Genomic DNA, 17151 nt, shown 5'->3' with positions numbered 1-17151 from the left:
CATATGTCATTTCACGCAGTTCTGCATTCAAAAAGCATGTCCTCAAGTAGTTATTAATTTTTCGCTATATGATTAGCCTCAAATATAAGTCTTGAAATATATTTTCTGCAGCTACTTGGTGAAAACATCTCTGATGAAGATGGTCTAGAGTATGATGGAGATAAGATTTGGCCATTTCAGAGTTTTGTTGAGCAACTCATCCTTGATATGTTTGATCCTCGTAAGAAACTTCCATCATCCTGTTGTGCTTAATTCATTTCATGGTTTTCTTCTGAGATATTTGTTTCTGATTTCTTCAGTATGGGAGGTTCGTCATGGCAGTGTCATGGCTATGAGAGAGATCTTAACTCATCAAGGGGCTAATGCAGGAGTTATCATTCCAGACTTGTCATGTGATAGTGCATTAAATATTAAAATAAAAGAGAGGGTAAACGAGAATACTGTCAAAAGGGAGAGACCAATTGATCTTAATATGCAAGTTCCACCTGATGAGTTAGAGTCAGTTTCCAAGAAACTGAAGGTTGAACCTGAAGATGCAGCTTTCTTGCCGATGGATACCATGGTCTGTACTAGCACGGATGGTGATCCTGGTGGTGTTAGTGTAAAAGTGGAAGATGTTGGATTGAGTTTGGCCGTTGAACAGACAAATGGTGAAGTTAGCAGTGGTTCTGTTAAGTTGGAGACTCAATCTCATCTTAGTGGTGGAATCCTGGGTAATGATATGTCAGATGAGAAACAAGTTGGCGTGGATAAGACTATAATGGAAAAGATGGGAGTTCTAGAAAACCTTCCCGAGAATTGTGAGCTGATGAACTTGGTTAGATTGGCTAGGCATTCTTGGCTCAAGAATTGTGAATTTCTTCAGGATTGTGCTATTCGTTTCTTATGTGTCTTATCATTGGAACGGTATGGTTTCTCCTCCCTTGGTTTGATATCTTTGAGTATAGCTTTGTTCTCAATTCCCCCATCCAAAATAATTTAAAATAAAAAGAAAGATGAATACTCCCTCTGTAACAATTTAATTTTAAAATGCCCATTTTATCCTTAATGAAATGATTTATTTCCACACAAACTTCTATCACTTATTTTACACTATGAGTTTCAAAAGTCTTCCTTTCTTTCTTAAACTCCGTGACGAGTCAAACTAACTCATATAAAATGGGACGGAGGGAGTACTCCAATAGAAAAAGAATGAGGAAGACAGCATTTTATTAATCTATAGGATATTGAGAAATGATTTGGAATAACAAATAGGAACTAAGCTGCATAAAGATTGCACCATTGTACTCTTTCTGGCCCAAATTTTTGAGGCTTATAGCAGTGTGCTTTCCATTTTCAAATATATGCACTCTTTTTTATCTTCTTTTTCTGCCTTTCCCTAGATATTTCTTTAGCTGTATCTCAGTTTTGTTTTATTACTGGTTGCCCCTGCTTGATTCCGTAATTCCTGACGTGAAGGGTTATTTATTTTTTGGGTTACTAACCACCCATTTTGCTCTTTTCGCCATTGACAGTTTTGGAATTGAACTTTGTTGTATTACTTCTGGCCTTTAATCCGTTGATTCCATAATTCTCGACATGAATAGTTGTTTTTTGTAGATTACTGATATATCCCACCCTATCCCCCAATTTTTTGTTATTTCTGTCATTGACAGTTTTGGAGACTATGTATCGGATCAAGTTGTGGCTCCTGTTCGTGAGACTTGTGCACAAGCTTTGGGTGCTGTGCTTAAGTACATGCATCCTACTCTAGTTCATGAGACACTGAATATCTTGCTACAGATGCAGGTAAATATGAGGCAAGCTCAGCCTTTTGTGGTTCAGTAAGCATGGCTTTTAAGATTTTTAACTTCCATTGCAAGTTTATACTCTCCTCTCCCTCTAGTTAGTAATCTCCAATCGAGATGGAGTAGTATGGTTGTTATACTTCATACAATTCACTTTCATTTGAACCAATTAATGAGCATTGTTAAGCCTTATCTTGTATTACTCCCTTTTCTCCATTTATCCAATTCACAGTGTCTTAGAATGCTAAAAGTGTTTAACTCAGGTAAAAGAATAGCTTAACACATCTCCTATTGTACTACCTTCTAACAAAAATCTTAAGGCCTTGTCAGATAGTGTAAGTGAAGCAATATGATATGCAAAACTTAATGTCATGGTCTCTACTAACAAATAATGTAAAGACAGAATTGCGTGAAGAGAGGACTAAAATAAAACTATTGGTCTTTCTTTTGCACAATGACGACTTCTCTCTTTTCTATTCATCAACCAAAAACTTGTGTACAACATGTGGCCAATGGTCCATCTAGTATTAGACAACACACAATTTTATCTTCGTTAATATGCTAAGTTTGCTTTAGACCTTACTTTTTGAGGTTAATATATACATACCTCCCTTGAGGTTTGTCTAATTACAGATGTTGTGGAGTCATAGATCAACGTCATAGAGAAGTATTTTGAGTCTTTTTTGCCATTTACCACCCACACAAGTATTTTTTTTTGATGTACTTGGCAGAAAGAAAACCTGGCTTGCTTGAGGGTGTGCTAAAAGATCTCGGTTAATATAAGTCTCTCCTGTATTAACCAGTTTAAGACTTATAAGTTCAATTTCGTCGGTGTTGTAAGTTCAACAATGGTATTCAACTCGGGACGGACAATATGTCCCTTCCAGAATAGGTTTTGACATCTGTTTTAATTAGCTGTTCTGGGATTTTCAGCGTAGACCGGAATGGGAGATTCGCCATGGGAGTCTTTTGGGGATCAAATACCTAGTTGCCGTGCGGCAGGTAAATCTATTTTCATTGGATGGTTTGTTTACTACTTTTTTCCGCTTGCTTCTTGCCTTAAATAATTTAATCTGATTGTTACAACTTATATGCAATTTGATTTTGAACTGTGTGTAGACTGTAGTGAAGTTGTTCATGCTCGAGTTTTTGAGTTATTGGATTTTTTTTATTGAGCTGTCACCTAGGAAAGGTTGCTTACAAACTGAAAAATAAGATTACTGGGAAAATCTTGTGTTTGAGTGTGTAGAGGAACACAAGCTTGAAGGTAGTTGGTCGTTATTTGTAGCTGCAATTAAGCTTATCTCGGCCGATGAAATACCTAGGATGAATATAATTTTTTTCCTGTTCTTCTGATGATCTTTATTAACAGGAATAATAGCTGTCTAAGGATGTATAATGCTGTTTTCTATGTCCTTTTAAGACAATCAGAAAATAGTTAACTTAATCTCCAGCACATAACTTTTGCTTTCTATTAATTGGATCTAAAAATGCGTGATATAGTTTTGTCTGGTATTTTCCCTAGATTGATAATAATATGCATTTCTAGAATGTTGTAATGTGATCTTTTATCTCCTTTGTTTTCCTTTGAGGGGGTGGATATGTAAATTACAATCAGGGGTTCAAGTAGTGTTCATTGATAAATGGGTTTAGTACTGCAGAGTTGGCGGTGTGGTCTCGTATGTTACACACAGAAGTTTCCAGTTCAACTCCTTTTGCTTGCACAATAGTATTCATGTTGCATGTACATTCTACAAACTACACTTTTTTTATTGCTGTACTTTGACTCTCCAATGACAACAGGAAATGCTTCCTGAGTTGCTTGGCTGTGTTCTCCCGGCATGTAAAGCTGGGCTTGAAGATCCTGATGATGACGTGAGAGCTGTTGCAGCAGATGCTTTATTACCCACTGCAGGGTCTGTTGTTGCATTAAATGGTCAGCTGTTGCATTCTATAATCATGTTGCTTTGGGATATTTTGCTTGACTTGGATGATCTCAGTCCATCTACAAGCAGGTAAGTCTTTACTTCTCACAACAAGGTTCCTTCAACTCAAAGTTACAAACCTTTTCACCTTGGTGAATTTCTTTCCTCACATGCGTTTATTCTCTGCTAGTGTTTAGCCAATATCTCATATCAGTTGTTCACGTTATTGTTTGGTCAAAATATTATTGCTACTATGCAAAAAGGAGGTAAGGAATGTGATATGTTTGAGGATGGATTTTATTCCATACTGTAAGTTAAATGGAATTGTATTGTATCCTTGTATTTTGGTGTAAAGAGGAATGTATAGAGGAAGTAGCACATATTGTTGATCTTCTAGGCTCTTTGTAATTACTTTTGCTCCTTTGCGTCTCTTTGGAGGTCCCCTGCATGTCCTTAATACTGAGGAATACAACATTACTAGTTTCAAAAACAAAAACGTTTGATAGATATCTGAAGTTGGCACGATTTTTAACTTGAACACCTCAAGTAGGTCATGTACCTATTAAATATTTATAATATGGCCCAAGTGAACCAGTAGACACTTTTTGCTGGCTTGGCTGATAGTGTGAGCTTCACTTGAAGTTTCATGCGTGAAGCTTATAAACTTCACTTCTTTCTCTTTCTCCTTTATTTCACCCAGGTGCCTCCATATCTCCACCTTTTTCTCGCTTGGAAACCACCATTTTTGACTGATTACTCTAACCTCGTGACAATTAAAAGTAAATAGATGTCTTGAAAAAGAAATGAAATTACAGAACATGATTAACCAAGACTACTGGAGGAACATGGTTTCGATTTGCCGGATTCTTTCCTGAGGTTCGCTGGAAAACTTACTCTGCCACTTTGTTAGTTCCTTTTCTACTTGGTCTATGTTGACTGAGTACTCCCCTCAAGAAAGTATTTATCAAGCGTTTCCTTTACTAAATTAACCGTCTTAATTATATTTGGAAATCTAAGTTTGACTAGTATTTCATTTAGTTAGTCAGTGATAAGGTTAATATTGGAAAAAAATAATAAATTTATCGTGATTTGCTGAAATGGACAAGTGAAAAGGAAAATCTATTTTTTAGATAAGGGACAAGTAAATATAAATGAAGGGGAGTACAAAATCAATTTCTATAACTGCCTATTCCTATATAGACCCAAGTTGCTAAAGGAGATGAACAATCTAGGTGTATTTCTCGTTGATAATTGTGCTATGAAGTTTTGCATAGTTAAATAGGATTTAGAATGTGAAGTCATTCTTTTTCTTAACTTTGAAGAACTTTATAGCGGTTACAATATCTCATTTTGGTGTGTCAATAAATATCTCTTAACAATCTTTTACCACTAACTGTTTTTGGCTGCTAGAATCTCAGTATATATCTGGTTTTTGGGGTCTTGGATATCATTTATGGATTATTGGGCTGAAAGTATCAGACATATACCCCATTAGAGGAGTTTTGCACATACACACTATGATGGTGATTAATGATGAGCTGCCTTGTGCGGCAGGATCTTTAGTCATTAACATTTCTGTGTCTTTCCCACTATCTCATTTGTGCACAAATTTGAATTTCCAGATTGTGCCCAAAAGTTTATCTTAATCTTCTCTGTGCCTTTGGTACTGCAGTGTGATGAATCTGTTGGCAGAGATCTACTCCCAAGAGCAAATGATTCCCAAAACTTTTGGGGAGAAAAAGAAATTTGATCTCAATGAAATTGATCGCCAAGATGACCTTGGGGAAGGGACATGGTCTTCAGAAAATCCTTACATGTTATCAACATTGGCGCCAAGATTATGGCCTTTCATGAGACATAGTATCACTTCAGTCCGTTATTCAGCTATCCGGACTCTTGTAATCTTCCTTATTTGATCCTTTTTTAATTTGCTATTAACATATTGGACTGTTATTAGTTGTATATATCACTGTAGCAAGGTCTTATCTGTCTGTGTTTTGGTGGATTTATCTTTGCATGAATTGGTTTTATACAGTGCAAGTTCGCTCAAGTATAGAAGATAAAAAGCTGAATCTTGAGTTTTCTTATACAGGAGCGATTGCTTGAAGCCGAATATAAGAGGAGCATTGCTGAGTCATCCAGCTCTTTCTGGCCTTCATTTATTTTGGGTGATACTCTCAGGATTGTTTTTCAGAATTTGCTGCTTGAATCAAATGAGGAGATCGTGCAGTGCTCAGGCAGGGTTTGGAGGATCCTTCTCCAGGTTTGTTATTTATACATATTTTCCCCAACTAAACCTCAAATCAGCATTTCACTCTTTGCAGTGCTATATTTTATTGCATCAACACAAATATTCTGTAAATGGCTATGATAACATTATCGTCTTAATCAAAATCTGATATTTGTATCGTTGTAAATTTTCTTATGATGACATGATAATAATAGCATTCTCTTAGATGACATATCTGGAGGTGATCAGGATAGAGAAGGATACTATTCTATGTTAGTAGAAGAGACTTTTCTAAGATAACATATCTGGAGGTCATTCAATCTAATTTCTTATGAAAATGAACTCCTGTCTATGCGGGCCACCACCAAAAAGTTAAACTTAAACTACATACTTCCTATTAGATCTATAATCTGATCAGTATCTTCTATACATAATTGTTGAGTAAAGATTCAATACAATTCCATTTGACTTTATGAATGGGATTGGACCTATCTTCGAAACACCTGTCGTTTCTCTCCCTCCATACTGACCACCATATACATGAGGGAATCAATCTCCACCATCTCTTTTGGCTCTTACTTCCCCCTCTTCTGATCCAGCAGCTAAGAAGGTCTAATGTATACTCAGGCATGGCCCAGCTACAACCAGTAATGTTGAGAAACAAATTCCACATCTGAGCAGTGTACTTGCGGTGCAAAAAAAGATGCTTGTTTGTCTCCTCAGTCACCATACACAGAAAACACCTAGAAACCAATTGTCTCTTCTTCTTCTGTAGCACTTCTTGGCTAAGGCAGGCCCTTTTGATAACCAACCAAGTGAAGCACTTAACTTGGGTAGGAATGCTGCTTTTCTAGAAATAATTCCACTTGCAATTGACAATTTGTTTTCACCTGGAGACCTCTTGTGTAGGCACCCTTTACAGAAAATATCCCGTTACCATTGTGTTTCCAAAGAGGTATATCAACCTCTGTAGTGCTAATAGAAACTTGCCCTATTTTTCCCAGTAACAGGGCTACCCTCTCTATCTCCCAATCATTTAAACGCCTCCTAAAAGATATATCCCACCCCTGTGTGGACCAGCACTATTGGATTGTCACCTCTGGGTTTACACAAATGAGAAATAGGTTAGGGAAAGCCTCCTTTAAAGGAGTTTGATCCAACCACCTATCTCTCCAAAATTTTGTCTTTGCTCCATTGCCAACCTTGAGGCAAATATTGTCTTCCATTAATTGCCATAAATTTCTAATTGTTCTCCATACTCCCACTCCATAGGTATCAGTTACTATTTCCGTGCACCATGGGCTGGCTTCACCATACTTAAGACACAATGGCTTCCTTCCACAAAGCCTTATCCTCATTGATGTATCTTCATAACCATTTCAATAGAAGACTCTCATTTTGCAGGTTTAGATTTCTGATTCCCAGACCTCCATCTTTTTTACTAAGCAACACTGTTTCCCATTTCACCAAACAGTAACCTTTCCCCTCTTTATTACCTTGCCACAGAAACTACTTCTTCATCTTATCCAGTTTTTTATCACTTTTGCTGGGATTGGAAAAAGTGACATCACATAAGTAGGTAGTGAATCAAGGACAGAGCTTAATCTACCCCTCATTGATGGGTACTGGGCCTTCCACATAGCTAACATCCTCTCAGTTTTCTCTAGAATCCCATTGCATACCTCTAGTGCTTTGTGTTTATAGCCTAGGGGCATACCATCCTAGTATGTTGGCCAAGCACTGAACTTGAGGAACCTCCAAAACTTGAAAAAGGCTGCTCTTTCCACAGTTGACTCTCAAACCTGAAGCACTCTCAAAGAGTATCAAAATTAGTCTGATAAACCTAATTTGATCCACTGTTGGCTCACAAAATATGATGGTGTCATCTGCATAAAATACATGACATATCTCCTTACCCTCTCCCATTCTGTTGTTCATCCGGAAACCTGTGATCCAACTCTTTTGGATTGCAATCCTCATCATTCTGGCAAACCCCTCCATAGCTAAAATAAATAGGAAAGGAGAGAGGGGATCTCCTTGTCTCAAACCCCTCTCAGAGGCGAAAAACCCAATAGGCTCACCATTCACAAGAACAGAGAATCTAACTGTTTCGATACAAATTTCCATCCATTTCACCCATTTATCTCCAAATCTCATTTGCCTTAGGATATTGAGGAGGTAGTCCCAGTTCACATGATCATAAGCTTTTTGAATGTCAAGCTTACACATTATTCCAGGAATACCATTCTTCCTTCTTGCATCTATGCACTCACTGGCTAATAATGCAACATCCATGATTTGTCTTCCCTTTATGAATGCCATTTGATGGTTGTTGACTAGCTTATCTACCACTGTTTTGAGCCTCTCAGCTAGAATTCTAGCTATGATTTTGTAAAATCCCCCCTACCAGACTAATAGGTCTGTAGTCTTTTAACACTGTGGCACTTGGTTTCTTTGGAATTAACGCTATGAAGGTTGCATTGAAGCTTTTCTCAAAAGTTTGGCTGGTGTGGAAAAAATTGACAGTATTTATGATGTCCTTCTTCAAGGTGTCCCAGAAAGTCTTGAATAAAACCATTGGGAAACCATCTGGACCAGGAGCCTTCTCCATAGCACACATGTTTAGACATTTCACAATTTCCTCTTCTTCAAATGGTCTCTGCAGCCATGCCTGTTCCTCGACAGTATTTTTTGTTCCTCCATGTAGATTGAGATCTGGTCTCTATTGCTCAGTCTCTTTATATAGCTCTTTGTAGAAAGTCCACACCGCTTCTTTAATACTGTCTCTCAAAAGTTTCTGATCCTCTTCTCTATCTAATAAGTATGATTTTTCTTTTGTAGAGCGTGCCTATTTGTTTCCTTTTTATGTTATTTGAGGTATAATTTGATGTGAATTTTGTATTCAGATTTAAGTGCTCAATCATTTGAGCTTTTGATGTACTAAAGAGGAAAAACAGTAATTTGACTTTCCCTATAGTTAATTGTTTAGAAGGTGTTTTAATCATCTTCCTTTGTCATTCAAGTGAACCTCTTCCAAGACAAGTGATCATTAGGGACTTACTGTCTGGATTTTCTTATTTTCTTTGAGGAGGGGTTGGGGTTTTTTGGGCCTCTGGGAGTAAGCTTGAAAAGGGGATATGCAGATGTCCTGGAAGGTGTCTTTCGCCTTTGTTTCTCTCTGTTCGAGGGAGACATGGGGGAAGATGGAAGCTCTTCAAGTGATTTAGGTCCTCAGTGGCAATGTGTATGCTTTTTCTCCAGCTGTACTGAAACATAAGCAAAAGAGTAATGCGCGTACTTGGTTTTGGACATCTTCTGACTTTTTGGTCCATGTCGTAGATAAATTTTTCTTGGGTTCTCTTACTTGTAGGGTTTTTTAGTATGAGGATGGCTCTGACAATGGATTTCTAATCCAAGCAGCTTAATAAATCTTTTTTTTTTATGAAGTAAAAGAATGTCATTAACATAGCATCATGTAGATGAACGGAGTACAAAAGAAAGAAAATATCAGCTTCCATGAAGGCAATAATTTCCAGGAAAGAATCGCACTAAGTACAGGAGAGAGATTAACCCAACCAAAATGAGCAGTCAACATCTTGCTTTAAGGGTAGAGATGGGAGTTGGGTGCCATTAAAACATCTTCTGTTCCTCTGTCCATAAGCACCACAAAATACAGGCTGGAACCAAAGACCAGATCTGCTTGATGGACTTTCCAACTTTCCAAGAACTCCAACCCACAAAAGCCTCTCTCAATGATCTTGGCATGACTCAGGTGAGTCCAAAAGTGAGAAGAACATATTCCATAGGCCTGTTGCAACTGTGCAATGAAGGAGCAGGTGATAATAGATTCTGAGTTGCATAAGCACATGTAGCATCTGTTGACTATTTGGAATTCCTCCTCATGAGATTCTTCTGAGTCAAGCAAGAGCCTTTTAGAGTAATCCAACATTTTGAATGGTTTGGCACTGCATTATTTTGCAATGGGTTATAAAATCATAGACAGAGCTATAAATCTTCTAAATCGTTGGAAATTTTAAAGATGCTTTTTTAAAGAAATAAAGGAGAAAGTGTGAGTGAGCTGGCCGCTTCATCCCCATAAGGAGTATCTCGGTAGGTGTCTTTATGTTTTTCTTCATATTAAAATGTGTTTGGAGGCAGGAGAAGAACAGTTTGGCATAGGATAATGATGTAATTATGGTAGCATCAACTTATCCAGGAAACAATTATGCTAGCTTTGAATAATTGGCTATAAGATAAATTAGGGCTACAATGTTGTTATTTATTGGAGGCTAAATATGCATCAGAAAACAGGATTGCTGCTTCTGAATCATTAACCTTCAGCAAGTCATTTTATATTGGAAAAATTACATAAATTAATACATTTTAAAAAATAATTACTAATTTTAGCGATACTTTTTGTTTATTACCATTTATAACAATGCTTTGTTAAATCTGTAATATGTATTAAAATGAATTATGTATGCAATATATATGAATTATAATTGCTTTTTGAAATATATCATGTTTATTTGGTAAAAAATTGTCACATTGTATTATAAGTGTATTAAAATGTGTGATAAATGTATTATTCATCATTAAAATTTGTATTATATGTGAATAATAAATTGTTCTTTGTAATATGTATTAAACTTGTATTATAAATGAATTAAAAGTGAACAGTGAAAAAAACTATTATTGCTATAAATGGTAAATATTTTTTTATTATAGTATATTTATGTAAGTTTCCCTTTTAGATTTAAATGAGAATATTGATCATAGTTATTTGATCTTCTTATATTTGAGATATCTATTTCGTTTTTATGCCCTATTAATATCAAAATTATTACTTGATAAAAGATAATTTGAGATATCAATTTCGATTACTGTTAGTGCCCAGTGGAAGACTTAGAAGATGCTTCGAAGGCATATTTTCCGTCCTGGTTGGAGTTAGCAACTACTCCATATGGTTCATCATTGGATACTGCAAAAATGTTTTGGCCTGTAGCGCTTCCTCGAAAAAGCCACTTCAAAGCAGCTGCAAAGATGCGAGCTGTGAAACCAGAAAACGATTCCCTTAAAACCATATGCTCAGATTCAGGTGAAGGCACTACTGTGCTGGAGAAAAGTGGAGAGGCTTCCACTAGCAGCGGAAAGATTGTGGTGGGTGCTGATGTCGACATGTCGGTCACATATACACGCGTTGTTACTGCCACAGTCTTGGGCATTTTAGCTTCTAGGCTGCGTGAAGGTTATTTGCAATTTTTTGTTGACCCCTTGTGGACGGCGCTTACCTCTCTATCTGGAGTTCAACGACAGGTACATAATCTTAAATTAGTGTTTAGCATTGTTTTCCATATCTTTCCTTTATATTCTCCCCTATATGCCAAATTTAAACTGGTTTTTTATGGTGAATCAGGTAGCTTCAATGGTGCTTATTTCTTGGTTTAAAGAACTGAAGACCAGGAACATTTCTGATATGGATGGGGTCATCGCTGGCATCTCAAGTAAATTTAGGAGCTGGTTGTTGGATTTGCTAGCCTGCACTAATCCAGCGTTTCCTACGAAAGATTCTCTTCTTCCTTACATTGAACTCTCAAGAACATATGATAAAATGCGCAATGAAGCTCGTCAACTGTACCATGCGACTGATTCATCTGAAATGCTTAAAGATTTGTTATCATCTACCCCAGTTGACTTGGATAATCTCAGCGCAGATGATGCAATTACTTTTGCATCTAAACTTCAATTTTCAAGTATTAATACTACAGGAGAGGAACCTGTTGAGCGGAACAGTCTGGACGAACTAGAAACATTCAAACAGAGGCTTTTGACCACTTCTGGGTATTTGAAATGCGTCCAGGTAATTTTTGGGGGTGATTCTTTATAAGTGCTGTCTGATTAACTGGATAAGTGTATTAGCTTTAGTCTTTTGCTGATTTATCACATCATTTTCTAACTTCCAGTAATTTCCTTTGACAACTCACAGAATAATTTGCATGTTACTGTCTCTTCTTTACTGGCTGCTGCTGTTGTCTGGATGAATGAACTTCCCGTGAAATTGAATCCAATTATATTACCTTTGATGGCTTCTATTAAGAGAGAACAGGTAAGTGTTAAATGTTTGAAATTTCCTGAACAAAGAGCACTTGCTATTTGCATGTTCATAATTGTTCATTTTTGAAGGAGGAGATATTACAAAGTAAGGCGGCTGAGGCTCTTGCAGAGCTTATCTATCGTTGTATGGGACGGAAGCCTGGACCAAATGATAAGTTAATTAAGAACCTATGTTGTTTGACATGCATGGATCCTTGCGAGACACCTCAAGCCGGAATTTTGAATTCTATAGAAATAATTGAAGAGCAAGATCTTCTATCCTCGGGAAGTAGCAGTCATAGACATAAATCAAAAGTTCATATGCTCTCCCCTGGTGAAGACCGTTCAAAGGTTGAGGGATTCATCAGTAGACGTGGATCTGAACTTGCCTTGAAGTTCTTATGTGAAAAATTGGGTGGATCTTTGTTTGAAAAGCTTCCCAAGCTGTGGGACTGCGTAGTGGAAGTTCTTAAGCCTTGTAGTCTTGAAGGCATGACTGCAGAAGATGAAAGACTTCTTTCTCAAGCTATTGAGTTGGTCAAGGATCCTCAGAACTTGATTAACAATATCCAGGTCAGTCCCACTGGTCGTAATTCTTCCTTTCTTACACTTTTTGATAATTACATTTTTCTTACAAATGAAACCTAAAAGCGAATAAATCTGGTATAGAGAAGTGTTCGCAAATGTAGGGAAAAATGTCTTTCCATGAATTCTTTTGTCATGCATTTGTGTGGATGGATGTCTGATCTGATGTCGTAGGGACTATGCACAAGGAATAATACAGAAGTTCCATTCCTTTTCTGCAACGATGCCCGAGGGCCAATGAAGCCATCTCCCATATTTCCTTATTTTATTCGCTAATCATTGAAGATCATTTACAAGAGCAAGTAGGGACACTAGTAATGTTATGTTGGTTAACAACAATTGGACCAGAGAATGCGATTCTACTAGAAAAATGATTCTCTTTGTGAAGCTACCCTTTATTGTGATCTCAGTCCTCTGTGTCCTTCTGTTAGGTAATGATGCCATGATGACTCCTCTTCTCTTTGTGAAAAAAGGATTAACTACTCTTTATTTATGTTAATACCTATATAAAGCAGATATCTTTGCTTAGGTTATCATAAAAAATGTTGAAACTGTAATTCCTTCTCTTAGTAGATTATTATGGGATGACTCACAATTATTTCTTTGGGGTGGGTGGTTAGGAATTTGTTACAAATATTTGGTTTTCCTTTGTAAGGAAGAGAAGTGCACAAATATTGGGTTTCAATAACCGAAGTAAGATGATCTCGTTTGGTTGGAATTTGAAGGAGTTTTTTAGTCTCTCTGGGTTGGTTCGTAACTGTATTATTCATTTCTACTTTATCTACTCCTAAAGGATGTCTATATTAATAAGCCTTGAAGAAAACCATGACTGAGTAATAGAGTGGATGGGAACCAGCAGTTAAGCTCAAATATTGGAAACGAAGAATGAAATGTAGTTCTCTTTCTTAAAACTAAAGGTCCTATAAATTTGCCGATCTTTGAAGGTCCAATGCTTCCTCATTTTGTTTTTGTATTGCTTAACTATTTGAAGAACAACCAGAATTCCTCTCTGATCATAGTTTCTATAGATGTTTCCAGTACTTTTCACGTAGCTTCTGGAATTATCCGTTTTTAAAACTAAAATTGAGAGATGTTTGAATCTAGAGAAAAAAAAACTTTTTCTTTTGTGAAGATTGAATCATGTCATCTTTTTCGCGATGGAGTGTGTAAGTTGCTTATACAGGTAACAGTAGAAGAGATGTGACTAGTCTGCCACTAAGGTTGAGCAGTTTGTGCTTACAAAAGAAAATTCACAAGTGTTGTTGCTTAACTGACATCGGTTAGGGGTATTTTGCTGGAAGGAAAGCAAACTGAAAGGCAAATAAATAGTTCCTTTAAGACATTATATATTTGTTGCCTCTAGGAAGCACAACTGCAAGTTTTTGCCAGAAACAAATTCATCAGAAATGTATTCTCTCCGATTCAATTTATGTGGCACTGTTTGGTTAGGAACAAAGTTTGAGAAAGAAAAAAAGTCATTTGAAACTTAAGGTCTAAACAGGCCAAAATTATCGAAAAAGTTGACGTTCTTCTCGCGACAAACCAAAAAAGTAAGTGCGCCACGTATAGGGGCCAGAGGGAGTATTTAACAGTTGGCATTTGCCACCACTTTGTTACTGATCCAAAATTATTTGTGAAGCCTGATCAGTTTCGTTCTCATTTCAGTTGGACACTCTCATGATATTTTCCTTGACTTAAGCACTGTCGTTGTCTTCTTACTCTTTTTCCTTCGAGTGGCAGGTGGTCCGTTCCATTGCACCGATGCTGGATGAGACATTAAGACCGAAACTCCTCACTCTCCTTCCATGCATTTTCAGATGTGTTCGTCATTCACATATTGCTGTGAGATTAGCTGCATCTAGATGTATTACAACCATGGCCAAGTCAATGACATTGGATGTGATGGGCTCAGTTATTGAGAATGTGGTTCCTATGTTAGGTGACATTACATCTGTACATTCTAAACAAGGAGCTGGCATGCTTGTCAGTTTGCTTGTCCAGGGACTTGGTATCGAGTTGGTTCCATATGCTCCCCTATTAGTAGTTCCCCTTCTGAGGTGTATGAGTGATTCAGATCATTCTGTCAGACAGAGTGTGACACATAGTTTTGCCACCCTTGTGCCTCTACTTCCATTAGCACGTGGTGTTTCTCCTCCTGTTGGTCTTAGTGAACACCTATCAAGAAGTCAAGAAGATGTTAAATTTTTGGAGCAGCTAATTGACAACTCTCACATAGACGATTACAAGCTCTCAACTGAACTAAAGGTGACATTGAGAAGGTAACTCCACAGCCACTGATTGTCTCTCAAGTATCTGCAATGTGATTTTGTGATGCCTGCCCTGTGCTGAGCTTTTTTGTTTTTTTTCCTTAAAGAACTAATATTTCGGTCTCTTGCTGCAGAGACTTATATATTTCTCTTTCTCCTACCTTGTTTTTCCGTTGTTTTGGTTTCTCTCCAACCATATAAAAAGGGTTAGTGGGACCAAAGTCACATTTATCATCATGCTTTAAGGTTCATTTTGTTATTGTGGGATGATTAGCACTGGAATGTGCCAAAAGAAATAGCTGAAAAGAATATCATGCATTTGAACATTGACAACGTGCAATATGAAGTGTGTGTGTGTGGGGGGGACGGGGGGACGGTGACAAGGTCTTTCTTAGGATACCTATTAATGAGGTGTTCTTTCTGTAATTGAAATGCTGCAGTCATATGAACAGTATGCATGAACAGCACTATTTGCAACACAAACACCTACTGAGCTTTAAATGGTCTCTCTGTGCCTGCTTTTGTGTTAAGTAAGCCATTGAGGACTGCTAGACAAGATCATTCATTCTACCTGATTACCCTCTGTACCTGTTGCTGGTGGGAGGATGTAGGTATCCTGTGTAATTTGTCGAGGTGCGAAAGCTGGCCCGGATACCACGGTCATCAAAATAAGCATCCACTTTTAAGTGACCAAGTGTTACATTTTTAATCCGAAACATAGTCCATGCTTTGCTCTTGTATATCTGTGTACTACAATTATTTTTTTCCTCATGTTGTCCATAGTTCATCTGTTTCTAACAGCCACACAACTTGATCACATAGTTACAGAAAGGAGAACTATGTCCTGTGAGATTTGTTCTTTTGAGAAACATGATAGCTCATTTCTAGTCACCACTGGGAAGAGATTTAATAAACACAGTTTAACAAGGCTGATCTGTCTTGTTTGATAATATGCCATCTGAAAGAAATTGCTTCTTAGGTCCCTGTTGGTGAGTGAATGTGGTAATAATAATGGCGACTTCCTCTGCTCTCAAATTCAAGTGAAGGGGAGCTTTTATTTCAGCTCGATTTCTCTTTTTGTTTTTACGCATTAGTTTCCTTGTGGGATGGCCATATAACCTTGGTGCCTTATTTTAAACACGAGAATACTTTAAGCTAACCCCCTCGCGGAAGACCCAAAAAGAGGGGAAAAAGAAAGGGGATGGAACTTCAATTTGTCCTACATAACCTTTTAATAGTTTTTTGGTCCAAGATTGTCTCTTATGTTAATTAGTTCTTTTCTCAAAAAAAGATTCTCTCTTATGCTTTCAGGTACCAACAAGAAGGTATAAATTGGTTGGCATTTTTGAAGCGCTTTAATCTTCACGGAATATTATGTGATGACATGGGCCTTGGTAAGACCCTTCAAGCATCAGCAATTGTGGCATCTGATTTAGCAGAGCACATTGCTCTAAATAGTTCCCAGGATCTACCTCCATCCTTGATAATATGCCCTTCAACCCTTGTTGGCCACTGGGTTTATGAAATAGAGAAGTTTATTGATGGTTCTTTGCTTACCACCCTCCAGTATGTTGGTTCTGCTCAAGAACGCAGTTCTCTACGGTCTCAGTTTAATCAGCATAATGTTATTGTGACATCATATGATGTTATCCGCAAAGATGTTGATCATCTTAGACAACTATTTTGGAACTATTGCATTCTAGATGAGGGACATATTATAAAGAATTCTAAGTCTAAAATAACGGTAGCTGTTAAACAATTGAAGGCACAACACCGCCTCATTCTGAGTGGAACACCAATACAGGTAAATTTGTGTTATTAGTTCAACCACAACTGAATATTTTACAACAGGTAAATGGGTGCTAACTATAAGTTGACTTAAAATGCAGAATAATGTGTTGGATCTGTGGTCACTCTTCGACTTTCTTATGCCAGGGTTTCTTGGAACTGAAAGACAAGTGAGTTACATCATTTAAGCTTTCTTACTAGTTCAGTCAGTTAAATTGCACTTCTTCTGTGATTCATATGTTGTTCAATGTGTCCTATAATTTAGTGCTTTTGTTCAACTTGTGCCTCCTAAAAGTTGGATCTGGATGGGAGGTATACACAGGGAAGCTTTCGTACTACTTTCCATAGTCATGAACCAATCCACACTCTTCTTCCCTTCACGTTATCTCTTTACATTCACAACAAAAAAATGAATTGAGATTAATTGGCCTCAAATTTAGGACTCTTTATTCATAGGGTCTGCATTGTGCAGGGAG

At 37.3% G+C, this 17151-nt stretch overlaps 1 protein-coding gene across 3 annotated transcripts in view; it reads left to right on the top strand.

Moving 5' to 3' along the window:
• The window catches only part of LOC107028380 (TATA-binding protein-associated factor BTAF1), a 31590-nt gene that overhangs the window by 8472 nt on the left and 5967 nt on the right, over window positions 1–17151 (top strand). For all 3 annotated transcript variants that reach the window (XM_015229421.2, XM_015229422.2, XM_015229423.2), the window contains 14 exons: window positions 112–220; window positions 300–906; window positions 1656–1788; window positions 2721–2789; window positions 3591–3802; window positions 5385–5610; window positions 5805–5975; window positions 10833–11258; window positions 11359–11802; window positions 11929–12048; window positions 12126–12608; window positions 14361–14899; window positions 16199–16691; window positions 16777–16845. In XM_015229421.2, the coding sequence (XP_015084907.1) occupies window positions 112–220; window positions 300–906; window positions 1656–1788; window positions 2721–2789; window positions 3591–3802; window positions 5385–5610; window positions 5805–5975; window positions 10833–11258; window positions 11359–11802; window positions 11929–12048; window positions 12126–12608; window positions 14361–14899; window positions 16199–16691; window positions 16777–16845 (4101 nt within the window). The remainder of the gene's footprint in view (window positions 1–111; window positions 221–299; window positions 907–1655; window positions 1789–2720; window positions 2790–3590; window positions 3803–5384; window positions 5611–5804; window positions 5976–10832; window positions 11259–11358; window positions 11803–11928; window positions 12049–12125; window positions 12609–14360; window positions 14900–16198; window positions 16692–16776; window positions 16846–17151) is intronic.

The sequence above is a fragment of the Solanum pennellii genome, chromosome 8 (genome assembly GCF_001406875.1).
Source record: "Solanum pennellii chromosome 8, SPENNV200".
NCBI lineage: Eukaryota > Viridiplantae > Streptophyta > Magnoliopsida > Solanales > Solanaceae > Solanum > Solanum pennellii.
This window is presented reverse-complemented; position numbering and strand designations above follow the sequence as displayed.